At 37.2% G+C, this 17,184-nt stretch overlaps 1 protein-coding gene across 2 annotated transcripts in view; it reads right to left on the bottom strand.

The window, feature by feature from the left end:
* NEBL (nebulette) overlaps positions 1-17,184 on the bottom strand; it is a 251,586-nt gene that overhangs the window by 233,843 nt on the left and 559 nt on the right. For both annotated transcript variants that reach the window (XM_027658660.1, XM_027658659.1), the window contains exon 2: positions 16,227-16,321. In XM_027658660.1, the coding sequence (XP_027514461.1) occupies positions 16,227-16,321 (95 nt within the window). The remainder of the gene's footprint in view (positions 1-16,226; positions 16,322-17,184) is intronic.

The raw sequence follows: 17,184 nt of genomic DNA, 5'->3' as shown, positions 1-17,184 counted from the left end.
ATACACAAGCATAAGTACCTTTCTAATAACTGGCAGCACTTGGCATGCATGTCCCCATCACTCCATCACTCAGACATTCTGTGGGCTTATCAAGTAATGTGAGGAAACTCCCAATTCATACAGACTAGACCAGAATACCTCTAAGCAAAAGAGACTGTTGCAAGCACATGAAATTTTTCTGCCTCTGTCAGTCCTACCTTCCCACAGAGTTTCAGAGTTCAAGTTACCAGACCTCATATCAAATGTGGCTAAATATTTCAAAATGCAATCTAAATTTAAATATAGAATCATAGAATGGTTTGGGTTGGAAGGTACCTTAAAGATCATCTGGTTGCAACTCCCACTTGCCATGGATGCCACCCACTATATCAGGTTGCTCAGGGCCGCATCCGACCTGGCCTTCAACACTTCCAGGGAGAGGACATCCACAACACCTTTGGACAACTGTTCCAGTGCCTCACCACCAGGAGTAACAAATTTCTTCCTAACATCTAATCAAAATCTCTCATCTTTTAGTTTAAAACCATTCCCTGTAGTCCTCTCACTACCTACCCATGTAAAAAGTCACTCTCACTCTTTTTTGTACATTCCCTTTAAGTATTGGAAGGTCACAATGAGGTCTCCCCAAAGCTTTCTGTTCTTCTGGTTGAATGGCCCTAACTCTCTCAGCCTGTCTTAATAGGAGGGGTGCTCCAGCCCTCTGATCATTTTCATGGCCTCCTCTGGACTAGTTCCAACGGGTCTATGTCTTTCTTGTGCTGAGGACCCCAGAGCTGGATGTAGGACTCCAGGTGTGGTCTCATGAGGGCAGAGTAGAGGGGGAGAATCACCTCAGCTGACCTGTTGGTCACTCCTATTTTGATGCAGCCCAGGATGTCGTTGGCTTTCTGGGCTGCAGGTGCACACTGTTGTTTTCTGTTCAGCTTCTCATCCACCAATGAACTCAAGTCCTGCTCTCAATGAGTTTTTGTTCCAGTCTGTACTCATGTCTCAGATTGCCCTGACACAGGTGCAACAGCTTCCACTTGGCCTTGCTGAACTTCATGAGGTTCTCATGGGCCCACTTCTCAAGTTTGCCCAGGTCCCTCTGGATGGCATCCTGTCCTCCAGGAGTGTCAACGGCACCTCTCAGCTTTGTGTCATCTGCAAACTTGCTGAGGGTGCACTCGATCTCACTGTCTATGTCATTGATGAAGAGCATCAATCCCAAAATAGAGTCCTGAGGGACACTTGACTGGTCAGGTACAATCTGCCCTTAATAAAGCCATGCTGGCTGTCTCAGATCACTGCCTTGTCTTGTATGTGCCTTAACATTGCTACCACAAAGATCTGCTTCACTGGCTGCGCATTTTGTTCTTACTCCTCAGTGTGAGGAGCAGATCCTTGCTCAGCCATGAATGCTCCTTGCCAGGCACATGCTCCTTGAGATCATGAATTCACCAGGGCACGGTTGCCACAGCCCAGGCTGCCTCCAATCTTAACCCAATTTTAAGGAAGACTGTTATTTAACTATTTCTGGCTCACAAGAAATCTCTAGAACAAGAGTAGAAATCAGCTGCAATGGAGATAGAACCTTCCTGGAGACAGTTTGTTCCTTGTTCAGTCCAGTTTTCAGGAACTCAGGAACATCACAAGCCCTTTCTGCTCCAAGCACATGTTCCACTTATTTGACATTGCCTCCTTTTATGCCAATATGCATTTTTTCAAAGAGTCTTATTTTCTTTAAACCTTAAAAAAAAAAAAATACACTGCATATACACACCACCTGCTGGGGAGAAGATGAGAGAACAAACATGTGACAGACATTAATCACGATGCTTAATGCTCTCCTGGCAGGCTCTCTACTACCACAGCAAGGAGAATCATTTAACAACCTGTGTGGATGGAGCAGAAGGGAAAACCTGCCAGCTTTATTCAATCATGGCTTTTAAGTTCTTCTGCCTGTTTTAAAGAACATTAATATCTGTAGAGCCCTTTCCATTCTAGATTCTCCTGCAGTGACAACTTGGTCCATACCCCAGCCTTCCTGGAATGTCACTTTTTTGCACCTCCCCTCTTTCACCCGGAGTACACTTTAATATACCACTGCTTTGTGCCAGTGGTACTGTGCAGTAAGTACTTCTCTCCCCACTGCCTTAAATATTTCCTGTCTTACAGAAGTGGTTATGAGTCTTAATATTTTCTTTCAGTCAAAATATAAATTAATGACATAATCCACTATCCTAATGTGTACATCTTCTTGTAAGGTCAATACAAGCTGCTCTATTTATAGCACAAATGAAATCAAATCACAAGACATTCCACTGAGCATGTCTCTCCTGCTGGGAAAAGGTGACAAACTGAACACTGAAGAAAGTACAAAAGGCTGTATTTCTTGATTCCTTCCACTGAGAAAACAGAACGTAGAGTAGGTGGTGCTCTACTTCAATTATTTTTTTCTATTACTTTTCAGACACACCATCTACACTACTGTTTTCCTGTCATAAGAGAAGCTTAGAAGATACAACCAACAGTTCTAAGATGACTGTTTGCAACCCCATCTAAAAAGCACCTTTAACTTTTAAAAGGTCTCCCTCAATGTAATGTCTGAAAAAAAAAAGCCACCACCATAATACACTTCACAAGGTATTTTTGAGTATCTAATTCTTTCAAACTTCCTTCACTACTCTACACTTAAGACAAGGCTGTTTCAGTCAATTGGCCTCACTTTTACTCGTCAGTCCTCAAAATAGTGTTCCAGGACACGAATTCTAGCCCACCATCAGAGACATGTACTGTTTTATAATACTTTGGCCCATCACCTTTATATAAATAACATACCCTGGGTAAAAAGTATTCAATTATGACAATAACAGGCACTCCACAAACAAATTATATAATTGGGGATAGTGTTCTTCAAGTGTTTCACTTTTAAAATGACAGCACAAATGACATTCTGATTCTGAGGGATCTTTTCCTTTTGTGTGTTCAGTGCATTCCTATTTTAAGGTCTGATTTTTCATGGGAACAGCAAGTATTTTCTGCTTTTCACCCACCTCTATTGCAAGGCTAACATAGATGAGATGAATTCCTATGGATCAACAGAATTGTTTATGAAGCTCTACTTAGCACAGCCTTCATGAACATTGTGGCATATGGAAAAATCTTTTCAGCTCAGATGTATATTTCTAACCTTACCCGCTGGTTTCGTATCCAGCGTCTTCCACATACTAAAAGGTGTGATTAAGCTTCCCCTATTCAAAAATAATCCCATCGCTTCTTTTGGGAAACCGATAGTTCCTTGACTATTTGTAGACTTCTAAATGCTGAAGCTTTCTCGGCTCTTGCCCATCTACTACTTAATTTACTATGACCAAAACTGATGATTTTTTAGTATAGTTGCTTGATAGCAGATAAGAAAATGGTGCCATGAAGGCTTCCAGTGCTGTTCATTTCTTTAAGGAAAATGCCAGATTATTTTTTTTTCCTTATTTTGCTTTAGAAAAATAACTTTTCAAAATTAACATAAGCAATCTCAGAATTTACACTACGATGGAAAAAAAATCTGTCAGACAATTTACTGTTAAATTGTCTCGCTGACCTTAACTGCCCAAAAAATAAAAGTTACAAGCAATATACATACTAAAATGACCAATAGAGTTCTTTCCAGAATAAACATGTTTCAAATAATATGCAATAAGGGTGGGAAAACAATACCTTTTTTTTGTTGTTTTTTTAGCATTTACAGGTGTATGTTTCAAATCTAGAATTAAAAAAAAATTGGTTCATGTGAAAGCAGGTATGCATATAGTTGTGAGGAAAAGTAGAGGAATCATTTTAACGTTAACTTTCACAGTTGCTATGCAGTTATGTTGCAAAGGAAGATGTAAAAAGACATTACTGGTCATGTTACTCTGAAAAAAACAACAAAGTACCAAGGAGACAATTTAAAATCTCCCTAACTGTAAAACTCTAAATTAAAACTATCAGGATACTAGTCAGAGCAGTATCTTTCTTTTTGTTTTATATATGGGACATAGAGACATAGATGTTCCTGGTAACACAACATAAATTGACATTAGTCTGTATCTTGGGTAAGAAAAAACAGCTGTGCAAATAAGAGAGTATCTTTTCTCTTAAAAGTTTCTCTCAAAAACATATAGCAGAAGAATCATCATTCATGGAATAAAATATGTTTCTTACAAATTTTAATAACTTTATGCTTAAAGTCTCTAGTCTAGCAATATATTCATCATACATGTGATTACAGAACTGTGATTTTGCAAGACCAAAAACTTCAGCTGATACACTATCAATTTTAGACCTTGAGACAAAACCTTCTAGAAAAATCATACAAGAACCACAAGGGTAAAGAATACAATTCAAAATAAGGTAGATCTATATTGAAATACTTTATAAGCATTTTGACAGTCTTGGGATTGTTTGGAGTTAACTATGTCCAAGTTCATGACTTTCCTTTCCAGGGCAATATTCAATACACTTGTTGTGGATAGTCTGTCTAACACACTGCTTGATATATTATAAAAGTAATGGTGACTGGACCCAAAAAGTTAATTGAAGTCTATATAAAAAAGAAACAACATAGTTGTTAATAAAGCTCTAATAAAATTAGAATAACATATGCTTAATATGAAGAAAATAAAAAATGGAGACTGCAACACTTATAAAGTCTGTTAAAAGTTATAAAGTTATAAAGTGTGTTAAAGTGCTCCACAAGGCCATCACCACTACAAACTTCTTTTAAACTTCCTCCCACACCTCAGGAAGCAGCAGAACTTCTCACATCCGGTTGCATGAATACAAAAACCATTCTTTATATCATGTGTGACTGGGAAAGAAATATCCTTTTCTGAGAAGAACTGTGATCAAAATTTTCTTCAAAGACAACATTTTCTCTTAAAATGATTATTCTTCACAAGCTATAGTAAAGAACCCCAACTATATTACAAATCTATATTCTTGAAAATAACGTATTTTATCTCCTTCCACATTCATAGGTTCTTATTTGTAAACTGTCTTCATAACACTAAATGTAATGTACAACTAAAATAAAATTAATATCTGTAATAAATACAGATAATATTTCAATATTTTCATAAAAGTTGTTTTGGCAAAATACATGTAAACAAAATAAGCTTAACTGACAAAACCAAATACTTTGTCCCTGAAAGCGTTCTGATACTATAAAACCAACGCAGATAAAATACTGATTCCTATCAAAAAAAAAAATTAAACTTGCAAATTCATGTAAAACAGCTCCTAGTAAGAAAAAAAATATATAACTGGGACAAAACTAATTAGTATTAATTATTACTATGAAACTATTAATTAATCTACTAGACTATCAAGTTTAAGTATCTGTTATAAGTCTGTAACTGAACGTCCAGCTCTGATTTCTTTGGTATAAGCTATTATAGTCACTATTAACTGCACATACTAGTATCTGTTATCCCAGTTGTGAAGTACTGCCTTACTGTAGCAGCCTTTCTGAAGATATACATCAAAAAGACCCTTAAACATTTACACATGATACCCAAGATGTATACAAACAGTGCCACAAGGGAGACACACCTGTCTCTCACAACATGGGCAGTGGTCACAGCACATCAGATGCTGAATTACTGACATACCTGAGGCCTGCAATGGAGAACAGAAACAACCCAGTGGCTTTGCAAGTGCAGAAGGAAAAACAGCAGAAGAAAACAAAAGGGTCTGTTTGCTCACCAAACTCAGTCCATCAGAGCCTATGTCTCCAAGCAGAACAGAAGTGAAAAAAGAAAGCTATGAAAAAAAGAGGAGCTGCCATTCTCCTCTGGGTGAAATAAGTAATTAGATAAAAACAACCACTTTTATCCTGTTTCCTTCAACTTCTAAAAGCACATTAGAATATCATTCACATCCACACCCAGCCTGACAAGCTTAAATTTTCCTTTTTTTAATATATTGCATACGCAGTATTATTCTGTACAGGAAACATAATCTATCATTGCCTTTTGGGCAGTAAGAGAAACTCCTGCTGCTGACCCAAATGAGGTTTAAAACAGCAGTAGTAGCATGGTCATGAAAGTTAAGCATTTAATCAGTGTAAGAAATTGAATGCTACTCTTTTAAGTTTCAGCTCCACAAAGACAAGAGTCACCCTGAAAGAAGGTCATTAACACAAAGAGGAATTAATACAAGGCTTGACCAGTTTGTATTCAGACTTCAGAATGTCTTTCCAAACTTCCTGAAGTAACTAGCAGAGAAAGCCCTATTTATAAAGAATTATTAGGTTTTTCAATTTTTACAAAAATATCCTTAGTTTAGTAGCCTTCAGAACCAGATGGTCTCTTTCTTTTCAAGACAAATTCCAAAGGTAAATCTTTGCCTATGCTGAGTTGCTCATAATTTATAAATGCCAAAGGTTAACAGTGCCAATTTAAATTATCACTGCTCAAAAGAATATCTATCTTCATCTCATTGGAAAAGAAAAAGAAAGTTTACAATCTACCCTTGCTTGAATTAGACTATCAGAAAAAGTAATCATATGTGCTGTTCTCATTTTCACATGACTCTCACTGCACTTCTTAGTTTCCCCTCGAGCTTTTCACCTTCCTAGGGACATTAATTTGGTAGCCTAGCTCAGTGTACAGAAATATTTTTCAGTGGGTATAAAATTAAGAAACTATTTTTTTCCAATTGTCATTATATTGCTCATTAATTCATAACTTCATAACAATCACTTCACTGCAAGTTCCTCAAAGCAGGATGAAGTCTTCAGTACCTGCAGTGGCAACAAACCAGATCACATTTCATATAACAACACTATTTTCTATTCTGAATATTCATTTATCAGTAAAATAATGATAGAATTAATGGAACTCAGACTGAGCAAATATTCTGTGGCTGCATGGAGAAGAATTTCATGGAGCACACTGACCATTAACTCAATCCAAGTTCATCTACTTGGTCTTCCTTTTTCTTCCAGCTTCTTCCACTCTTGTTAATAAGGATTTCCAGCATTCCTGACACAACTATAATAGAAGCCACACAACAGTATAAATAGTGAGGTATCTGGGAATGTCTGTTTAATCTCCCTTATGACCTTCAGATCAAAATAAGCCAAAAGCTCATGACATTATTCACCATGATAGCAGCCCATTACTAATCAAATACTCAAAAGTGCAATCGTTTCAGAAATATAGTCTGCCATTGCTAAACTGAAAAGTTCAACAAATATTTTTATAAATTATATCTCTTTTCCATCTATCCTTGCTTTCTCTGCATGCATACTCTTCTTTCCCCTTGTGTAAGCAGATACATCATCAGTGTTAAGTTTCTCATAATTTATCTCATTTACTAGAGGTGTCAATTCATTTCACATATTTCAGAAAATACTGTTCTTCTAAACAGATATATTTTGATACTTTTTTTCCTCCAAACTGGTTTTCCCTTTCTCCATTCCTCCTAACAATGTTGTGCTGACGCAACAGTGTTTAAACAATTTATGCTAATAACTGCTGTAACAAACTTCATCTCTGTTTTCTGATAGCCTGATAAATTCTTATCAACTACTTCAAAATATAACTCTTAGACCTTCCTACGTTATAGCAAAATTAAATCAAATACATCTAGATAATATTTTTTGAACCAAGATTCTTCCAACAGGCATTCCTTTCTTTATTCACCCCCCCATCAATATCATTTTTCTACTACCCATCAAATACTAACATCAACAGAGGCACTAACATCACTCCATCAAACACAAACAGCAGCTTCAGAAGAATAACCCCAAGTCTTCTAGGAAGCTTCAGTTTTTGACATATATATTTTCAGGCAGGTTCTTTAAAACATGTACTGCCACCTCCCTTACACCAACACACCAAGCGTGCTGCAAGTTCTAACGCTGTCAATCATCACCCAGTCAACCACTTACTGAGCACTTCTGCTGCTAGAAATCTTCATACTGGCCCCTTTGTTTCTGTATTACCGGCAAATTCAGCCCGAAACCTCTTCCCTCTTCCATTTGCAGATTCACACAACTAGTGCTATGCAACATGGGAATACCCTACTGTGTTGAATGTATGCCACTCCACACTGTTCAGCAGAAATAGTCCACGCTTTTTTATTTAGGCAATTTATTTCCTTGTACCACTTTTTTCCTCCACAAACTTAGCCACTCACATTTTAGTTAAGTCTGAGATTAGCATCCTTTTTCTTTTAAATCTTTCCCTAAGTATTTCTATTTATAGTTTTCTTATTTCAAAAGGAATTGCATTACAAGTATTGAATTCTTCCAGAGTCAAAACTGGAACAGAACAAAACAAAAACAGCTATTACCACTTAGTTTGCCCAGTTAAAAAAAAAAAATACCTGAGGTATAATTAACTAAATTAAAATGCAGCACAACTTTATTTTTAAATCTGTGAAATTGGCATTACACCAATACACCTGTGTGAAAAATTCTGCCATTTAGAGAGGCAGAACATGATGGACTACCTCCAAACATTTGCTCTCCTAAGGGGGGAAAAAAAACTAGTGTGAATTTTTGAAACTGTGAAGTATGGACGAAGTATTCATACAGATTTTAAGAAATCCTCCTTAAAGAGTAGCTATGCACTTCCCAGAAAAGCCTTTGCAACATATGCTTAAATGACTTCTGGCCAAATTACAATTAGTTTTTCATTTTTAAAACTAAGCTCTGTAGTCTACTCTCAAGAGTGACACTGATCACACATTTTTGTGCCCTTCTCATATTAAGATGTTATGAGATCAGCTACCATCACACAATTGCAGTACAGCCAAGAACAGGAGGATGGGAAACAGGAGAGACAGGGGGAGGAGGAAATATGAGAGACTAAAAATTCTGCACTATTCATCATCGAGATTTTTCCCCCTAGTACAAATAAGAGTTATAGAGGCATCATGAAGAGAAAGCAAAAGAAAATAGCTTGGTCAACGCTGATGCAACATCAACTCCAACATCATAAGACAGAGGAAGGCAAAGACAGAAGAAATGGACTGAGCTGCAAATCAAGGAGAATTAACTTGTTTTTTAAAAAGCTGCAATGTGAGATGACATAACTAGAGGCAGCATGAACTGGTTGGTGTCATTTATGTTGAGGTAGACCAGTTATTCAACAAGTACTTCACTCACCTCTTCCTACAGCAAACTTTTCCCTTAGAGTCCTGCCTATCATCTCCTTTTCAAAGAACCTCAACTTCACACAGCCTAACACTGCCCTCAGTGTAACTTCTACAATCTCTAAATTTAGCAAGGCTTCTATAAGCACCCCACAATATTCAAAATTACAAAAATAAGATTAATTGACCACTCAGCCAAGATTGTGCATTGTCTGGATAATTACAGTAAGCTTCCATTGATATTATATGTAAACAGAAAAACATGCTTCTTGACACTGAGCTGACAGACATGATGTGCCATTCTCTACTGGCATCACCAACTATGAAAATTCAAAGCTATATGAAAGACTGCAACATATACTTCTTTTCCTTCAAGCTTTATAAAGTCAGCAGGTTTATTTGCTACCAACACCAGCAGAACTGCACAGAACTTCATATTCAGCCAGGTGAAAATACTTTTCTTAAGTTCTTTGGCAAACATGATGGGAATTTCTATTGTTTAGAACATTTGAAACTTCAAACAGTAAAATCACAAAGCTATTATCAAAACATACCATCAAGATTTCACAGGCTTGCTACAACTGGTTATTACCTCTTCCAAAGCTCAAGCCATGCAATGCAAATAAGGAAATGATTTGGAATCACAAAATTCATCTATTGTTCTGTTGCCTAAATATTTTAGTAAGTATAATGAAATAAACTTCATCAGTCTTTAGGACTGAGTAGAGAAAGTAACAGCCAGTAACATAAATAGTAAGAAAAATCAAGATTATCCTGAGCATCAACAGTGGCTAAAAGACTAGCAAGCAAAGAAAAACCCAGCTACTGAAATTGTATCTCAGTAAACATAGTCCCCTGAGAATATATGTGCAATATACGCTATGACTACAGGTGCTGAGGATATGCACATGTTCTTCCTTGGAAAAACTATCTGCTGACTACAATGACCAATGATCACACATATTAAAACCACCTATTTACTTGAGTGAATAACATAAGCCGGCAACAGATCAGGATTACACACAGGAAAGATTTCTATCTTTACTACAGTCTTCAATAAAGTAAAATGAAATGTATTATATTAACGTATATTTTCTATTTATTTGTCCTAGCAACATCCTAAGTAATACTAAATCATAACTGTCCCTTTGAAGCAACAATGGGGGGCAACAACAATATTTTACCAACAGGTAAAATACTAAACTGTGAATTCCAAACACAGACTCTATAATCATGTCAGTGACCAGACATGACAGAACTGGCTTAATGCAATGTAAGATATCACTTGCTCTGAGAGAAAATGGTAACAATTTATCTCCCTCAGGGCAGTTTTTCTACTCCACTTGGACCAGCATGGAAGCAGGCTGGCTGCACCTAAGCTGTAGGATTCCATGGTGCTCTCCACACCTTGCAGTGATGCAAACCAAGGGACCTGTTGGAGCTCACAGAGTCCTGCACATCCACCATGCGTGTAAGGTGTCATATGCAGATCTTGACCAAACATGAAATCAGGGCACGGCCAACTGAACATGTTGATATAGAACCTGAGAAATGGGTTTGCATCCTATTAATCAGACGCAGTCACAGCAACAAAAAACAGCCCAACTCTTTCAAAATCTGAGTACCTGTGATGATTATTCTTTAGTAACTCCTTTGCAACTAACTACCATCTGCCTCATGCACGGTATTCAGCAACTCTGACAAAGCGTTCTTGTGTGCCTTCTTGAAAGAGTTCAAAGACATGCATCAAACACCTTGCAGAGACTCAAATATTCTGCCTAAGAGGCTCCTTCAATTGTTCTAGTAAATAGGCTCAGCCTATTGTCCTACTTTCCTTTTCATTACTGGATACCAACAATACTAATTTGGGCTGAATACTCAACTAACCAAGTAAGATACCATGGCACTGAGCAGCAGGAATGTACATTTCCTCTACTTGTAGCTGCCCCTTATATTTAAGCAGAGTTGGTATAAATATCCACGATTACTTTATCTCACAATTTTACTTTATTTCTCACACAGAACTCAATGCTTGATCTAGCACTCCATAAATAGGTAGAGAAGATGAAGTGCTTCTCTCATTCATCACTGCTCACTACAGAAGGAAAGGCTGCATCAGACCACAGTGGTACACACTGCTCCCAGTACCCTTCCAGGCCTTCAGCTAGCAACCTGGGTGATGAAATGAAGATTACACTTATTAAATTTACAATGTGCTTACAGGCTTTCTGGTGGGAGGGTTGACAGGTTGATAGGAGGGGGCTGTAAGCACATTACAGAACAAAATTAGAATACAAAATGAATTTGACAAATTGGAGAAGCAGCCTGGGGAAAAATGGAGATTTTGTTCAATGAGAACCAAGTGGAAGATTCTGTGCTTAGCCAAGAACAATTAACTGCTCAGATAATGGATAATAACAACTGTTGAGGTTGCAATTCTGCATAAAAACACAGCCCACAACCATCTAAATATGACTTAACAATAGTTTGTGCTTTACAAAAAAAAAAAAAAGAAGGCAAAGACAGGGACTTAGGAGAAAAATTCGATACATATATATACACACACACACACACACTTTGGGTATAATGGATGGTAAAGAAAAAAGAATTAACAGAAAATACAATTCATGAGGATAGAGTTAGAGCTGTTTTGTTTAAAGAAAAGCTTGCTGAGGAGAGACAGATATTTTCAAATACTGGATGGGATGATGAAAAAAGAAATAATGGACTTAAAAGACATAGGTGTATTTGGCTCTGCGTGGAGATCCTTACCAGCTGTTTTTCTAGTGATTCTGTTATTTGCATTACTCATTTAATATCACATCCTAACAGGAAAGTCTATTTCAATACATAAAGTTAATAAAGTGATAAAATGCAAATCCTTGCCTTCCAGGAAGGTTTGCAAGGGAATTTCTGGGTTGTTTCTTTTTATAAGAATAAACGTTTTGGGTTTACCTATATAATAGCTTAATTTTTATCAAATCTGATGATCAGAAAAAGCTGAAAAGACCAAAATGAGGAAAAAAAAAGAAGAAAAAAACCCCACATATAACTGGCTGTAAGGTTAACCACACCATAAAAAAATCTTCCTCCTCAACCCAAACTTAGTGTTATCCTTTTACACTAAATAAGTTGTTGTTCAGTAACAGCTGAAGATGAATTTTAAAACATAAGCCTGTTTACTATGTGCACTCTCTTTACTGCATCACTTAGAAGTTGCTCCATCAGATTTCAGGGCTGTTCTTGCTGCTTCTTACCTACTCATTTTCTTTCTTCCTGATATATTTAAATTGAGAAATAAGCACCTGATGAAATCAATACTGAAAAATAGGATAATGCTAGCTATTTTTAGTAAGAATAATATCATCACATTCCTAGTTACCATCTAGAAGTTTTCTGACTGGTAGAAAAAAAACTCATTCATGTTTCACAGCTAAAATCAAACTTCTATATCTAAGTTCGACTTTCAGGGCAATGGATTCCATTTAATGGCCACATTCATCCATTAATTAAAAGCAACTGCTTCCACTTTCCAGTGCATCTGACTATCCAGAACGTTGTACCATGTTCTTACCATTTCCAAGCCGGTATAAAATAACTTTGATGTTTTTATCCTTCTCCTATAGTAACTTAAAATGTAAAGTTTGACTGGGCTCGCACATTGAAACTGTAGTACAATTGTTCTAACAACATCACAATATTTCAAATGCATTTGCATATCTATTTCCTACTGGCACAAGTTAAAAAGAAATTAAATCTAGAAAAAAATAAAGTGGTGATGATTTTTTCTTCATGTCAATAATCCACACTAAGACTGATGACAGTAGATTTAAATTTTAAGTTATGTAATCACTCCATATGGTGAACATCATAAATAAAAACTTGAATGAAGCTACCCTGTATGCAGGCAATTAGCAAAATTTTAGATACTAAATATTTCAGAATAATTTATTGCAATAGTGATGTTGTTTGCCTTTGGCAATAGGGTATACCAGGTCTGCAGAAGCTTAAACTAATAGGTTTTGCAGAAGTTAAAAAGTACATCTCTGTTGGATGTGTTCACACATGCAGCAAGTCTGTTTGCATCAGCAGGTATAGCTAATGCAGAGAGCACATTCCAAAAATACGCGTTTCAGCTTCTACATTTTGCATAAAATGTACTCTCGTGTTTTGCTCTAGTGAATCTGTCAGAAAAGTATTTAAATAAATATCCACAAGAGTAAGTGACCATATAATCATCCTACATGATTCAATCATTTAACAAGCTTGAGAACTAGTACACAGATGGTTAGTTGCCAAAATGCCATTCCTTTCCTTGCATCATCTTGGTTATTTGCAGCTGGAAAGAATCAGCTCTCATTTTGCAAATAATATAAATATCAACAACTTTTCTTCTTATCATTTCCATATATATTAATCAAGTATTTAATAATCTCTATCTGCAGATACTAAAGTGGGATAGGGGGTCAGATTTGTATCAAAGCCACTGTGATTTGATAAATCATCAGATTACCGAAGACATTTTAATTGTCTTAACCTTTCTTTTACTACTTTTATGCACATTCAGAGAGACAAAGAATGGCTCTTTCACCTGTTTCAGGCAATGCATAGCACCTGGCTGAACTGCAAAACTGTAAAACTTGTCCTTATAAGAAACTAACTACGGCTTCTCAAACTTAAACAACTTCATAGTATTCCTCTCCCATTCAAATTAGTGTATACTTCTTCACTTTTATCTACAAATCACACTCTCATTGATGGATGGCCTCAATAAACAGCTTAACAGTAATTGGTCTTTGTCAAGTGTAGGTGTTTGTATGAGTAAATTTACATTCTTTTCTTCAGAGATTTTCTGATCAAGCAGCATTTAACATGAAAATGGATTTGCCTCTTACTAATGAAAACTGGATAAGACACATCATAATTTGAAATACTGTAATGGTGTCTGCCTTGCAAATTAGTAACTTTCGAGATGCAAGAGGTCTTTGTCAAAATTTAAATCAACTGCATTTTCAAAATACAATTTTCCAAAAGTATCCCTCCTTTAAAGAATATTAAAGGTTATTGAAACCACAAAGCACACATTAGTCTTTCCTTCATGGTTCCACAGAATACTTGAACTTATTTAGATCATATGATTAAAGTTTCTCTTTAAAAGAGGGAGGGAAAAACCCACCAAACTTAAGTTTACTAGAAGTTAAGAACAATGTTATGCACATTGTAGATATTACATATTACATTTTGTCTCTTCTTTAAGAGACAAAATCCCAGTTCTTTCATAGTTTTACATTGTTTCTTCCCACTTCATACATCAGGTTTGAGACATTTCAAGGCTAGAGATTATTTTTTCAAGGATCACTACTACAAAGCTCATTAAAGCAACTTCCAGAAGAATAGCATCTGAATGGTACATGACACGCATCATCCTTACTCCCCCTCATCCACCAAGAGAAGGACACACCACATGCCATAATTATACATATGAAAAACTCTCCTGTAACACAAGTTATAAATATGCACAGCATGGAAACCCCAACACATTAGCATGGAGGAGACTTCGTAAACATACAGTGTTATTAAGTAAGTAAGTATCTAATTACATAGGAAAGATCAAGCAACCAAAGTATCATCAACAAAATTTAACCACAAAAATATAGGTAAAAGAAACCTATCGGAGTTTTAATCACTGCAAAGGATGTAAGCCTGTACTTCAACTAAATCAGTATCACAAGTAGAGTCTCATCTAGGACCAATACTCAAGGTTAGTCTCAACTTGTAGCACGTCACCTGTTGAAGCAGGACTCTTCCTTCCTACACAGCTTTCTCTACAGCAGGTGACACTGGTAACAGATCATACTTTCTTACAAGAGGTCTAATGTCACCCTCATACACTGTGTAGAGCACTTCAAGGAAAGCTAGAAACGTACGTATGTAACTCCATATGCTTCTAAAGCAATCCAAGTACAACTTGCACACTGAAACAGGTGTTTCAAGTTTTGGCAGCATAGCAGATTTATAACAAAACTCATATTTTCGACGCTGACTGGTTTCAGTTTTAGCCTGGAAAAATAAACATATGCTGTTGAATTTTTCTGTTATGGCCAGCCATAGACTGTCTACTTCAACATCAAACAAATATTTTAAGATGAGTAGAGGAGAATATTTCTGAAAAAAAATTACAACATGCCTATAGCTTCAAAACTCTGTCTCTTAAAATACGTTTTAAGTAGGTAAAGGCGAAAATAATAACAATATACAAATAACATATAAGATCAAACTTGATTCCAAATCTTGAGAAATTTCCTTCTAAAAAAGCATATTATAATAGTTTGTAAAGATTAAAACTTAATACTGAAATGCAATTAGCAAATCTTAGGAGCATGGTACAAAGAACAATAAGCAACTTTTTTCTACATGTATCAAAATGCTCTTCTGCAGTATCTTCAAGCCAAATATCAAAGCACTCTTGAAATCCACACAACAACAAAATCTAAAAGTTGAATGCAACATGATTATACTAGAGTATAATCAAACCAAAATTATTCTATTTTCTTTATTAAAATCCAAGAGACTAGCAAAATACAAAACAGCATGAAGCACTACAAGCAAGGATTTTGAAAATATCTATCTTACAAATCTAAGATATGCGAACAACATAGCAGTTTTAAAAATAGGCTGCCACGATCTCTAACACAATACTGTCTCTGGTAAACTACACAAGCGAGATGCACTTTGTTTTCTTATTACAAAATGCTGAGCAGGTCCATAGCCCTGAATAGAGAGCAGCATAATGGACAACTGTAATCCAGCGTGCCAAAAACGAATGTAACAGGAGTCAGCACCAGATCCAACACTTTCTGGGAGGAAAGAACCTGTATCCTGAGATCGGATATTAAAGCACTGTCTAAACACATCATAATCAAATATTTTCATCTTCTATCACAAGTAGAATACTCCATCTGAAAAGATCCTAAACTGCTCTAGACTGCACTGCACTCTCTAGATTAAGTTTTTACAGCACGACAATACCTACTTGACAATATCCACAGCCAGGTTTTCTTTTCATGTGCATTTCTGCAAGACTTGACATTTACAATACTTACGCATTGCAATAAGGTTTCTTTTCATATCCTTTGTAGTTATTCATGTTCAGAGCCATTTTGCAAACTTCACAGTGGAAACATCCTTTATGCCAGTACTGTAAATAAATGTAAAGTAGAATTACTTATGGTACTGATGTTTTGAAAGCTGTGTTAGGGTATGGTAAATGTAAAAACACAATTACATGCCAATATTTTGGCCATGCATCATAGGTCTCTGTTAACTAAAGCAAAATAATTACTTTCACATAAAGCCAAAGGTACTTCTGAAACACTCTCAGAAATGTAAATTCTCTAGCAAGGTAAATGCCAAGATCTCCGCATGCTGACCTTGCCAGGATTATTTTAAAGATAACTGAAGCAGGAGTTTGACGTTTTGCCTCGTTAGAACAAAAAACTACACCGCTTGCTCAGGATGCAATACTACGAGAATAAAATCACTAACTAATGTGACGGCTGGCTTTTTGGTACGCCACACAGACACTAAATTTAGCACATAATACGGCATTTTCCTCCGGTGGTTTCTACCGCCTTGCCTTGCCTTTCCGGGGACGCTAATTTGGCGCATCTGTCACAGCCTCGCTGTTTTTATTTACGGAGCGACCACGCTCGGCGGTAACCAGCATCACTGGGGACACCCCCAGTGGCTGCCGCCACCCCGCTGCCCCGGCCCCCGGCCCCGCCGAGGTGGACCCGGTGTGCGGGACAGCCGCCGCCGCCCCCCCAGCTCGGGGAGGCACCGACAACTACAGGGGGCCGCCTACAACTTCATCCCTCGGGGGGCCAGGGGGACCGCGGGGTCCTCCACCGGCCCCGGGCGCCGTCACTGCCGGGCGGGCACAGCAGGGGCGCTCCCGGCCGCTGCGGGCCCCGCTCGCCCCACGCCAGCGCCGTGACACGGCGGCTGCCGCCCGCGGCGGGGGCAGCGCGGATGTCGGCGGGGGCAGCGCGGATGTCGGCG

The sequence above is a fragment of the Corapipo altera genome, unplaced genomic scaffold (genome assembly GCF_003945725.1).
Source record: "Corapipo altera isolate COAL_440 unplaced genomic scaffold, ASM394572v1 63, whole genome shotgun sequence".
Classification (NCBI taxonomy): domain Eukaryota; kingdom Metazoa; phylum Chordata; class Aves; order Passeriformes; family Pipridae; genus Corapipo; species Corapipo altera.
Note: the sequence above shows the minus strand (reverse complement) of the source record. Positions and strands in the feature narration are given on the sequence as shown.